Genomic DNA, 14,044 nt, shown 5'->3' with positions numbered 1-14,044 from the left:
TCATGGCCCTCTGCAGGTACTGGTTTTCCACTCCAGTGATACTTTGCCAGGCCTTTAATACAGCTATTTTCAATTGTTGCTTGTTCGCTGGACTTTCTGCCATCAGTTTTGTCTTCAGTAAGTGAAATGCATGTCCAGTTGGATTGATGTCAGTTGATTGATTTGGCCATTGAAGAATATTCCACTTCTTTGCCTTGTAAAGCACTTGGTTGGCTTTCGCAGTATGTTTTGGCTTGGTACTGTGAAGCATCGTCCTATTCAGTTTTGCAGTATTTGGCTGAATCTGAGCAAATAGTATAGCCCTGTACATTTCAGAATTCATCCTGGTACTTCTGCCAGCAGTCGTTTCATCAATAAACACCAGAGTCTGATTTCCATTCAAAGCCATGCATGATCATGCCATAACACTGCCTCTATCATCTGATGATGTGGTATTCATCAGATCCTGAGCTGTTTCTTCTCTTCTCCATACTCCTCTCTCTCCAACATTCTGGTGTATATTGATATTAGTTTCCTTTGTCCAAAGAAAATTGTTCCAGAACTGGACAAACTTTTAAAAAATGTTTTCTGGCAAAGTCTAATCTGTCCTTCCTATGCTTGAGGTTTACCAGTGGTTTGCAGCCTGTGCTAAACCCTCTGTCTTGAAGTCTTCTCATGATTGTAGATTTTGGCATAATGGCTTACCTCCTGGAGGGTGTTCTTGGATTGGCTAAATGTTGTGAAGGTTTTTTCTTCACCAAGGACAGAATTCTGTAATCATTCAGGACAGTTGTCTTCTGTTGTTTTTCAGACCTTCTGGTGTTGCTGCACTCACAAGTGTGTTCCTTCTTTTAAAGAATGTACCAAATAGTTGATGTGACCACTCATCGTGTTTCTGTTATCTCTCGAATGGGTTTGTTTTGTTTTCTCAGACTAATGATGGACTGTTTTTGCTTGAGTGGACAGCTCTTTGAACCTCACATTGAGAGTTCACAGTGACAGCTTCCAAATGCAAATTCCACACTTGGAATCAACTCCAAACCTTTTACCTGCTTAATAGTTAATGAAATAATGTGGGATCTGCTCCCACCTGGCCATGGAACAGCTTGTCATTCAAATGTCCAAATACTTTTGAGCCCCTGAAAATAGGGGACCTTGAATAAAATGGCTGTCATTCCTAAACAGCTAATACGATATTTTTGTTAAACCCCTTAAATTAAAGTTGAAAGTCTACAACTCAATCACATAATGATTGCTTTATTTCACATCCATTGTGGTGGTATACAGAGCCAGAATTATGAAAATTGTGTCACTGTCCAAATACTAATGAACCTGACTGTATGTGAACATTTTAGTCCAGCTGAGCTACCTGTCAGGAAGAACTAGTCTGTAATGAGAACCAGAAGCCACTGTAGTCTTTCAGGAATAAAGTGTGATAATACAGATCTAGTAAAACATAAATACAAAGAGGACCTAAGAATTATTACTGGAGTATTATTTCAGACACAATAATTAAAAAAAAAATTTAAACTGGATAGTCTGCCTAAATATTCAGATGTTCTACTGTGTTGAACCTAAGTGGACTCTTCATGAAATATTCAGGCTCCATGATTCATCTTAGAAACATACCAAGTGGTATCATCCTTTACTGCCTACTGTGCAAATTCTACTCTTGACTTTCCACACTTATAAAGTAGAAATGTAAAACTATATCTTTAAATAATCTGTGAGAGTGTTGGAAAATGGATCTTCCAATTACGTTTTCATCTGATAAATTCAAGTCAGCCCCAGATAAACTACACTGTTCCTCCATCTGTACAAAACATGACCTAACGCAGCCCACAACTGTAGATACTACATAAATAGCTCCAGAGACAATACACTATCTTTACTTTTTAGAGATACTTTCAGGCATCTTCTGCCTTGATATCATGTTTTGGGTTATGTTTCTAAAACCTTCACGTATTTATCAGACAGCCTTGCTGCCACAATAACCCTAATCCTCACCACCTATACTTGGAGTTCTATCTCATGGAGTGTTGCTGCTTTATGAAAATCCTGTGATGATTGACTGTAAGAGCCATTTTTAGTAATTTAATATGTTTAAGCTCTGACCTCCAAAGGTCATGCGAAAAGACAATTTCCCCTCAGGCACTGATAAATTAAATCAAATACCAAAATAAATTACTATGACTGGCATTATATTAATATATAGATAAAGAGATAATGCAAGGTTTAACCTTAGCCCCCCTTATAGTCATTTTGCTCAATACTTACAAGCTACACTGCCAACTCCTCAGTTCATCTTGCTCAAATCAAATAATTGTAATCCAGCTATTATAACATAATGGGATTCTGATGTCTTTTTTTATTTACAATTTGAGAAAATCACATATATTTACTTTGTGAGGAATTTGTTTTAGAATCATTTTTCAATGATGTTCTCAGTAATTGAACAGGCTAAAACACTGCCAATCTTTTGGATATCCCAAAATCATTTATTAGTTCAAATCTTTCCATTTTTTTCTTGCTTTTTGCTGATATTTTACTGATATACAAATGACACCAATAAGGTAAAAAAAAATTCCACTATAAAAATATACATTAATGGTACCTAACAAATGTGAATCCAACCACCAGGTCCAAAACGGGTCAATACAAGGGATTTTATAGGTGGAAAACCCATGAATTTATAAGATCTACTCTCTAGCAGAATTGACTGAGATACTTGAAATGAAATTCCTGACATTCAATGGGCTCTTTAGACAATGTTAAACTGCATATGGCCATCCAGCCCCACAATTAGGCTCGGCTTTCCACGCATTAATCAATAATAATACTCACACATGTTTAGTTGCCGAACAAAGCTTGCCATGTTGTTGTGTTTAAAATATTTCGGCAAAACCTCCTTGGCAAATCTTCCCTGGTCAAACACATGGAAACTCGTCCCTGTCTAGAAAACAAGAGAGTGTGAGAATACGTATACCCCATGAATGGAGTGCACTCTTACAAAGCTGTTCCACAAGCTGCTGTGCTTGTTATTTTTTTGTATATACTACAACCGGAAGCCTCCTTCACTTTTTTCCTAAATGTAAGCTGGGCTGCCCCAGCTAAGGCTGTTGAAACTGATTACATAGATTGATTACCAAAATAAAAAACTTACCAATGCTATGAATCATCCGTCCTTTGGTTTGTATACCTAAACTAGTCCATCAGTGGGCACACTAACTTATTCAGGGGGTCATTTTGCCAGTTAACCTACCAGCATTTATGGTACATTCAAGAAAAGCTCATCCTTAAAAGGAACCCCCGCGAACAGGAGAGGTCATGTAAAGTCCACATCGAAGTCATCCCAGTTGGGAATAAAGCCAGAGTTCAAGCGCTGTGAGATTATATCACTTGAAATTGTGACGCAGTGTAGCCTGCAATTAAAACCATATAATAATCTTTAAAATTTCTCTTGCATAGATTCCAGCAAATTGTGACATAGCTGAGAAGAAGCTATGGGCCAGCATTGCTAACCAGTTTACTAGCACACTGTCGATAGTAATTTAATAAGAGGTACAGCTAATTTGTTCTCTTTATCAGCTCTTCATTTTGCATAAATCATACAATAATGTCTTTTGAGTGTTGATAGGTTTACAAATTGTTATTTGCATCTTTTTGATTACAATTGCTCGGTCTGATTTGAATTTTTATATTTTAGTTTTGTTTATAATCTGTGTTTTATCAATTGTTCGGTATCCTTGAGTGTTTAGAAAGACGCCTACAAATAAATAAAAAGTATTATTATTGTTATGCTGATGATAAGCAGCTATACCTCAAAGTTAGACCTGACATCATTTCATCAGTAAAAATGCCAATGGAGTGCTTTGAGGATATTAAATATTGAATGGCACAAGATTTCTTACAATTACTGTATATGAAAATAAAACAGAGGTCATTAATCTTGGTTCTACCACATTTGCAGTGGAAATCGGCACTCAATTAGGCTTTTTGTTTGCAATGATTCATAATGATGTCAGGAACCTGGGTATCATCTTTGAGTCATCACTAAGCTTTCATAAACAGATTTCTTTGGTAGTGAATGCCAGTTTTTATCAGCTGAACCAACATGTTTTCTTTCACAGAAGGAGTTGGAAATGGTTGTTCATATCTTTATCACATCTCGGCTAGACTATTGTAATTCCTTATATGTGGGACTGTCCAAATCTGCTCTGTCGCTCCTTCAGCCTGTTCAAAACGCAGCAGCTAGATTTTTAATTGGGTCTAGAAAAAAGGATCACATCTCCCCTGTACGAGCCTCTCCTTACTGGCTACCAGTGAGATGTCGCACTGATTTTAAAATGGTGGTGTTTGTGTTTAAAGCCTTGCACAGTCTCACTCCAAAATACATCTGCAATCTCCTTCACCCCTTCTCGGCACCGGGGGGATTGAGGTCATCTGGACAACTAGTCCTCATAGTTCCAAGACCTTGGCTGAAGTCTAGCGGTGACAGAGCTTTCTCATCTGTTGCTCCTAGGCTTTGGAATGACCTGCCTCTGCACATCAGACCTTCATCCTCATTCAAGGTTTTTAAAACTCGGCCTACTTGTTTTCTTCCACCTTTCACTGTGTATAATGGACTGTGGCAGATGGTTTTAATTTGTTGTATTTATTGATTTGCTTCTGTATGATTGATTTTACTGTGTTTATTTTAATGCTCATTTGTACAGTGCTTTATTGTTTTAAATGTGCTTTTATAAATAAATATGACTCAAGTAAAGTCAAGTCAAGTCAAGTTGGGGAGCATGCACCGCTACAACCCCCCAGGCAGACACGTGGTCCAGTCCCACCCTCTCTCTGCCACAGCCAGGTGCTATGTGGGCGACCCCTTGGCCTGATCCAGCCACTCATGTCTCCAACAATGAGGATCTTATGAGCCGGATCACCCTCGGGGAAATGCACCACATGGCCATAGTTTCGTAACTGACGCTCCCTCACAATGCAGGTAATGTGCCTCATTCGGGACTCCATGAGCAACCGCTCATTCGACACAAAGTCAAACCAATGGTACCCAAAGATTTTCTGGAGAGACACAGTACCAAAGGAGTACAGTCTAATAATTGTGAATTTCCCCTTGGGATTAATAAAGTATCCATCTATCTATCTATCTGTCTATCTATCTATCTTCATCTCAGGTCACTGGATAGCGTCCATGTCTCGCAACCATATAGCAAGACAGGAAGCACCAGGACTCTAAAGACTTGGACCTTCGTCCTTTTGCGTAGATATCGGGAGCACCACACACCCCTTTCCAGCGACCTCATGACCCCCCATGCTCTCCCAATCTGTCTACTGACTTCATTGGAAGAGTCACCAGAGACAAGAATGTCACTACCAAGGTAAGTAAACTTCTCAACAAGGTCGACACTCTCTCCACAAACGGACACACTGCTGATGGCTGTGCCCAAGAGGTCATTAAAGGCCTGGATCTTGGTTTTTATCCAAGACACTCGCAAGCCCAGACACTCAGACTCCTCACTCAGTCCCTCAAGTGCCGCAATCAGAGCCTCCATTGACTCCGCGAAGATCACAGCATCATCAGCAAAGTCAAGATCCGTGAATCTTTCTTCACCAACAGATGCCCCATAGCTGCTGGACTTCACGACCTTGCCCAACACCCAGTCCATACAAGCATTGAACACAGTAGGAGCAAAAACGCACCCCTGACGAACGCCATAATCAGCTGGGAAAAACACAGGTTCTGCCTCCACTCTGCACAGCACTCACAGTACCAGTGTACAGGCCGGCCATGATATCCAACAACCACAGGGCAGCAATATGACTCACTGACTGAGTAATAGACATTTTTTCTATATATTGTGTGTAGCTATATTGTTTCCTTTCATGAACTGTATAACGTGCATAAAGTGTAAATCTTACCAAACAAACTGTCTCTAGTTGGCCAGTATGCCATTTGGTCTGACAGCACATTCCTGGATTGTCTGTGGAAATTACGCATAAACACAAGTAGAACATGCAAAACGCATACGGGAAACACTGCAACAAGGCACTGGAGGTGGAGGAGCACACACGCTGATACAGCGCATTGCCTCACCCACCACATGACAAACCAATTCAGGATCCCAGATTAGGACTCGAGTGCAGCCATGTAATGGGTGACACCTCAGCACCACACTAGTTCAGATAAAATGGAATCAGTGTGAGGTTTTTTATGGTGGCTGGAGTGCCAATTCTGCCACCAACCCTCAAGTTTATCCCTGCAGATTGGAGGGCCTACATGCAGGGCTGGATGCAGATTGACGTCATACCCAGGCACTGGACTTAAAAAAAAAAAAAAAAAAAAATCAGTGAGGGTACAATGTTACCATATATTTGTCACAGTTATTTAAAGATTTTATCCCAAGTAATAAAAGTCAGTATTAGCAGTTTAAATCGCTCAGTGAGGGGAGGTGAACTGGTAAACGTGGTTGTCCATGCATGTTCTCCCTGTGTCCCTGAATGGGTCCATTCAGACTGCGGGTGTGTTGTGATGGTCCCTTAGATGGACTACCACCAACTTTAGGGCTGGATTCTGCTATGCACCTGCCAGGATTGCCCCACTGCTGTCTTCAGCTGGATTGTACAGAACTGGAAATGTGACATCAGCTGCTCCAAGTAGACCACACTGGCATTGTGCTCAGAATGGACTTTTAAAATTCTGCGAATTTAAAACTTTGAACACAATAGTCTTAAAAAAGGTAGGTCTGTAGCGTCACAAGTTTGGCACCAAGCAAAAAAAAAACAAAAAAACAAAGACAAAATCCGTGTAGGTCAGTCAGTAGGTCAACTTTAGGAGTTCAGGCTCAAATATGGCTCATGACCTGCACACTTTCACACTGCCTTATTACTACAATCAATCATATTTTTAATTTTATTACAGCACCTACATTTAGTAGTCTTTACATTTCATTTACAGTCTATAAGCATTTCAAAAACCAACTAAGAACAAATTGCAAGTAGGATTAAAGCCAAGGAATAGCCAATTAAAATGAGAAAGGACTTTTCAAGTGGACAGTGCAGCCTAATCTCTAAGGAGATGGGAGTTCATCCCAGGAGTCACTTGTCCTTTGTACCTTATGACTGTAGAAACCACACTCTGCAATGCATTCCAAGCACTTTGGGGTACTGCTTACCGCAGAACGATAATTGATTACATTTATATAGCGCTCTTCAAGCTAATCAAAGTGCTTTACATAGAAAGTGGAGTACCACTTTAACCGATGTACAGCGTCCACCTGGATGATGCACCAATACGCTCAACACACCTTAGCTGTTAGGTGGTGAAGGAGTGAGAGAGAGTTAGCCAGATAGGGACAAGGGATGATGAGAGGGCAAAAATAACCAGGCTGTGGTGGGCAATTTAGCCAAGACATCGGGAAACACCCTACTGTTTTTGAAAGATGCCCAGGGATCTTTTATGACGACAGAGAATCATCCAAAGGACAGCTCTATGTTTTCAGTGCAGTACCCTCATCAGTGCACTGGGGGCATTGGGATCCACACATAGACACAGAGGGCAAGCGCTCCCTGCTGGCCACACCAACACCTCTACCAGCAGCAATCCAAGCTTTTCCGGGTTGGACTCCAATTCAAGTACTGACTGGGCCTACACACGCTTGACGTCAGGTGGGTGACTTGTTCTGAAGTGCAGGTGGTATGGCTGCTGGCTATATGAGATAAGGCAGACACCAGAAATGGAAATAAGATGGACTGCTAACACTACATGAACATAGTGTAAAAGCACAGGAAGGTGACGCCCAACTCCCCTCTTCATGATATCTTTAATGGGTGGTAACAAATGGACTAAATTTCTTTTCTTTAATATCACTTTCTTTTGAAGGTACATGCTGTGCCAATTCTCCTCCTGAAGCACGTTGGCTCTGCAGGGTGTATTACCACCCCATAGTGCCTACCTGGAGGGAATTCTGTGTGAGATTTGTGTTTGAATGGATTCCTCGGTGAACTCCTCTTTCATTACAGAGTACAAAAGACCTACGATGCAAAAAATGCATATGTAACAACTAGACAAAAATGGGAGTTGTTTTGCATTTATTTAGCAAAAACAAAATCTGCCAATGGGTAAGCACAATTGACTTCACAAGATTTCTTAAAGTATGCTAAATAATTGCAAATACACATTTTTTGATAAGTCCATAATTCTTACAATAAGGAAAATAAGATTTAACGTCATGATAAAAATAGTTTTCACTTGCTTAGATTTCATTTTTTGCAGTGAACTGAAAATATTCACTTGACAATATGTTACCTAACTGTGAATGTGTTCTTAGTAAATCTTTTTTTAAACCCACTTGCCAATAACTTTGTCTAAGCTAAATGGTTAATGGACAGCATAGCTGCTAAAATAGTGAATTGAAACCCGTAACGCTGCTGGTTCAGTTTCTGCTACAGAAGCCTCGAGTGACCCTGAGGTTCTGCACACTCGTAATATACTAGTGGGTATGGTGTACACTATATGCATAACACTCTACAAAAAGTCTTTACTATAAGGATTTTATTTTTAGATTGAAAGTCTCTGAGCACTGCTTGTCCATATGGGCTATCATTAAGATGTTAATAAGGATCTGGGGATTTGTTCACTTTAGTAAATGCCGTCTCAACGGTTTAAGTGAATCCTTTAAGAGGCCAAGCATCAGTTCTGACTTATCTCTAAAGATTTCATGTCGATGGAATGTGATAAGCGTCTTCCCATGGCTAACTGGTTGAGCTCAAGAGCGGCTCACAGTGTAATGTACTAATAAATTTGTTTGCCACTTTGAGCAATGGGGGTGGCGCAGGTAGTAGCGCTGCTGCCTCGCAGTAAGGAGACCAGGATTCGCATCCTGGTTTGCATCCTCCCTGTGTAGAGTTTTCATGCTCTCTCCATGTCTCGTGGGTTTCCTCTTGGTACTCTGGTTTGCTACCACAGTCCAAAGACATGAAGGTTAGGTGGATTGGCGACCCTAAATTGGCGCTTATGTGATGTGTGTGTGTGTGTGTGTTTGTTCATCCTGCTATGGGCTGGCACCCTGTCCAGGGTTTGTTCCTGCCCTGTGCCCCATAGGCTCCAGCAGACCCTTTTTCAGGACTAAGCAGGTTTGACAATGATTGACTTTGAGCAATGGCTTCACAATCGAGGTGCTTACTTTATACCGAGTCTCTCACGTTGGAGTTCCACCTAAAAAAACTGCATACCTGCACAAAGATTTCTACAGTGAGAGCCAGACGCAGAATAATTGATCTGTCCAGCACCACACTGTGGCCACTGGGGTCTTTCCTGTCCCCCTCCTTAGAGTCTAATGCCACACCGTCTCCATGTTGACTGCTGTCTGATCTGCTTGTGTGTGAGGTGGCTCTTCTGGTCAAAACAGCTTAGGCAGCCTATGAACTGGCTTGTGTAGTCCAAATGAAATAAGTCTGTAAATGAGTTTTAAAGCATTTTAGAATATGTTTTTTGTTTCACTCATTCTTCAGGTTTTCATTACTTTATATTTCTTCCCAGGTTTTTAACACTGTAGGCGAGTCCTCTGTATTTTGAAATCCTTCACATCCATTTCGACAGGTGAATGAAAGACGCCAGACGTGATGGCAGTATGTGATGTTTCTTAATTAAGAGGTGTCTAACAGCATCATGAAGGTAAGCTCCTGATATCGTTTATTTATTTATTTTTTAATTAATTTCTGTCAAGTGCTCTTCACTAAGTGCAAGGTTTTAGCATTGCAACAAGTTTAAGAGTAAATTAAAAGTTATGTGAAGTACAAACATAAAATGACAGATTAGGCTGAGCTCATGATAAACACAGGATTAATTCTCTATAAAAAGAAATTCACCAAACTTGAGCTCAGGTGAATAGAGTAATTACAGAATGGATTTACGATAAAAGACGTCGATGCCTGCTACTTAAATTATGTCTGCCTCTATCACAGAAGGCAGATTAAAGAAAATATTAAAAATGGCCTTACAATTGACATCTGATCACGACATTCAAAAAGAAGTCCATATGAAGTAAAAGCGATGTAATGGAGACTCGGTCTTTGTGGATAGAAGGCCGACATGTCTAAATAATACCTGTGAAATGTAACGCAACAGACATTTCCTTGCAGAAACCCAGGGAAATGCCAGCATGAAAAAGTGGCCAAAAAGACGTCTAAATATATAAAAAATAATTAAAAGACAATGGAGGGATTATCAAAGTTGGTCTATAATGTACAAGTAAAAATCATAATTAAATGACCAATATCTTTAGCTCTACCTAAAGACAGGTTCGCCTCTTCAAGTTCCATAGTGGACATAAAAACAACAAAACGCATAATGTGGGGTCGCCTGTGTTTGTGTGCCCTCCAAACAGGATGCCCCCTGCAGCTATATTCTTTATTGGAAGAGGGATCCCGCCAATCAAGCATCAGGTGGTCAAAGCAAAGAGCAATCATCTTGACTCCAAAACCTGGAATGCTCTACAACTTCCTGTTTTTGTACAGCACCGCGTGTTAGAATTCAGTGTGAACGATGCTAATGCTGCTATTCATGAATTGATTCAGTGTTTTTGGTGGGATCTGTCATTCTCGCCTCCTTTATCAAACATCCATCCATCCATTTTCCAACCCGCTGAATCCAAACACAGGGTCACGGGGGTCTGCTGGAGCCAATCCCAGCCAACACAGGGCACAAGGCAGGAAACAATCCTGGGCAGGGTGCCAACCCACCGCAGGGCTCCTTTATCAAACAGACTTAACTAACTTGCAGCCTCTCTTGTATACTTCATGGCAGTTCTTTTAGAAATGCTGGCATCTCCTGCACATATCACTTGGCAAACGAGATGAGCTTTGTTGAAAAATGTTGTGAAATGTACTTCCTTCTCAGCACTAAACACCTTTGTTCTTTTAGTCCAAAGCATCGAAAGGGCGTTTTTGTTTTTTATTTGTAAGAGTTTTAGAGATACTGTTTGCTAACTCTAGGGAGAGGGAAGTCTGGGCATCTCTGCTCAAGCTGCTGCCCCCGCGACCCGACCTCGGATAAGCGGAAGAGGATGGATGGATGTTTGCTAACTCTTCAAGTTATCATTGATTTTCATGTGTACATAAAACATTAAAAGCCCTACTTGCTTTTTTTTCACCAACCTGTGCCTATAGTACAGTATCAGCAATGATGAATATTATATATTAAAAAGACAAGAAGCAATCATGTTGCTTTATGACCTGTTTATGAAGACTGTCTCCTGAATTGAGTGGTGCAAATGAGCAGAGGGGAGAAAAAAGTGACTGCGGTGGATGACCGACATCTTTAATAATCCTGTTAGCTTTTCTAAAGAAATGTGTGTTATGCACAGTATGTCCAAGGCAGAACTCCAACATGTATCAGTAATATGATGAGCCAACTTCACCACTGTTTGTAGTGCTGAAACAAGAAGGTGCCATACCAGGATTTAATGCCCTAGGCTGTCAGTTATTTTAAATTACAGATGCCAAGTTTGCCAAACAAACCTCTCATTATCAGCTTGTAAATCTATTTTCTGTTTCCTGAACCCACTCTTTCTCTTACATGGTCACTCAGAACCAAAGCCTTGGTATAAGACAGGCATCAGCCCTGGACGTGACGTAAAACTTACACTCAATGTAGAGCTTCCACTTGACATGCATGGCTTTGATAAAAAATACAATCCACATGGACACCAGGAGCTCCACTTGGCGACCAGATCAGCAGTCAAAGCCAAGGCCCTGGAGCTTCTGCATTTACGCTGTTCTTCTACATGAGACATGTTGGCATTCTGACCCATGATCTCTGCTAGCAATATACAGTTTACAAAATCAGTGTTCACTCAGCAAATACGGAACCTGCAATGAAAAGCTCGAAATTATTGTAGCTCCACATCCTGGGCTGGTGGCATTGTAACCCACGGTGACTCCTAAGTGTTGAAAAGCGGGTGTTGGAAAAATGAATGGAAGGATGACACAGAAAGGAAAATAACAAAACAACCACCTAGAGTTTTTCACAGAGCATCATAACCACATTCGGATTAAGTTGCAGACCACCTGGTAGTGTGGTGGTCAGTGAAGCTGCTGCTTCACAGATCCAGCATCCTGGGTTCAAATCTTACACCCCGATGTTCTCACTGTGCCTGCTTAGGTATTCCTCACACACCCACAAAAACCTACGGGTTAGGCTGACTGGCGATTCCGTGCTTGCATGATTGGGTCCCGTGTTGGACTTGTGGCCTCCCCAGTACTGCCGGAATAGTTGCTGGGCCCTAATAACCCTGAATTGGATTAAGCAATTGGGTTGAGAACGATCTAATAGAAGCTATTCAGGAGAGACGGCTTGAATGTTTCAAAGAATATTTATTCTAAGAGTGAGTACTAATCAATTTCATTTCATTAAAGGAGAATTTCACAGGCTCATTTGGTGTTTTAAAACTAAAAACTAGTGAAAAAACAAATAACGATGACTGGTCAATTTTACATTACAGATCTCAAGTTTTCTGTTTGTAATCTAAAGTTTTATTTTGAATTTCTTTAAAAGGCACCTTATTATCATACTTGCTAAGAAAGTCATTATACAACATACTAAATGACAATAAAAATATGACTGAGCAACCGACATTCTCGGTAGATGTTATTGATAATGACAATCGGATGTAGAAACAAGGTCCAAACTAATAAGAAATGAGAAACATCATCAAGCATATTAACTTACAAATTTTTTCACCTTTTAAAATGTGTTATTTGTCTGTTATTTGGCATTTGGGAGCAACCTGAGAAAGCTGGATTAGTTTACATTGTGGTTTCTTTCATGAGAATATTTACGGTAGATAGAACATCATCTTTTCCTTTGTCAACTCATGGTATGACCTAACTGAAATTATTTATTATGAGACTTGAATATTAATCACACTAGAAAATAAACAGTGACAGAAAAACTGGTACATCCATAACTGCAAGTATGCTGGAACAGAAATCACATTAATAGAAGGCAGTCAAGATAGAAAGAATGATATCTCAAAATTAAATAAGAACTTGATGTGCCACATCAGTAAGCATTCAGTCGTAACAGTAAATGAGCGCCCTTCGATCTTAAATAATCACACTTCCAGTGAACATCTCCCCCATCAAAGACTTACAGAGCTCCAGCAGATGAGATGGTTGGTTTCAGGGTCTTCTACCAGAGTCCACAGTTTTGTTAAGAAAGCCGACACATTACTGGCATACCCACCCTCCACGGTGAGGGTACTCTGAGACTCCTGCATCTCTCTTTCTCTCTCGCTTTCTTCCACAATGAATTACACTCTGGCAAAACACGGAGAGGCCTAGTCCATTTCTGTGCACGTGTGTCTGCCCTCGTTTCTTCTGACATTGTCCATCATGCAGCTGGTCAGCTGTGCCCAAAGAAGCCCAAGTCAGCAAAAATCGGACTGCCTGTTAATGCCGTGAATAGGGCAGACAATGGCCATTATCATAATGTGGTGAATAATACAGCACATGTAGTCACGCCCTGGGCACAATAATGGAAAAAAAAGAAGCACCAGCAACAGCTGAAATGGACAACTGAATAAGAGGCTCAGGGCTGCACTATCATTTGTTTCAAGGAATTCAATGAATACCAAGCAATTTTTTCCCACTATGTTAGGAACAAGTCGACCATTTATTAAATGTGCTAAATGACTTGTTAAAGGGGCTGCTGGAACAAAATAGTTTAACTGATTATCTGTTGAGTCAAACATCTGCAGAGTCATCAACATAATGTGGTGTGATATAATCCCTCCATGCTGCTTCATTTCAGAGAGGACGACAGGATTCCTCAAGCCTAGTCACTTTTACTTAAGAGTCTCATTTCAGTGCCATATTTAACAGAGACACATTCTGAGATTTTAAAAGAAAGAAGCAAATTCTACAATATCACTGATCGGGGCTCTTGAGAGGCTGAGCGAGGAGTCTGAGCGTCTGGACTTTGCGAGTATCCCGGATAAAAAGCAAAATCTAGGCCTTTAATGAACTGTTGGGGACAGCCATCAGCAGTGTGTCTGTCTGC

At 40.6% G+C, this 14,044-nt stretch overlaps 1 protein-coding gene across 1 annotated transcript in view; it reads right to left on the bottom strand.

The window, feature by feature from the left end:
- hsf4 (heat shock transcription factor 4) overlaps positions 1-13,739 on the bottom strand; it is a 52,794-nt gene extending 39,055 nt beyond the window's left edge. Inside the window, exons 1-2 of the mRNA XM_028808883.2 lie at positions 13,137-13,739; positions 2,824-2,932 (exon numbers count right to left, since the gene is read on the bottom strand). Of these exons, the coding sequence (XP_028664716.2) occupies positions 2,824-2,932; positions 13,137-13,262 (235 nt within the window). The 5' untranslated portion in view covers positions 13,263-13,739. The remainder of the gene's footprint in view (positions 1-2,823; positions 2,933-13,136) is intronic.
- Positions 13,740-14,044: the final 305 nt, after the last annotated feature.

The sequence above is a fragment of the Erpetoichthys calabaricus genome, chromosome 9, assembly GCF_900747795.2.
Source record: "Erpetoichthys calabaricus chromosome 9, fErpCal1.3, whole genome shotgun sequence".
NCBI classification, from domain to species: Eukaryota; Metazoa; Chordata; class Cladistia; order Polypteriformes; family Polypteridae; genus Erpetoichthys; species Erpetoichthys calabaricus.
The sequence above is the reverse complement of the archived record's forward strand: the minus strand, read 5'-3'. Positions and strand labels throughout refer to the sequence as shown.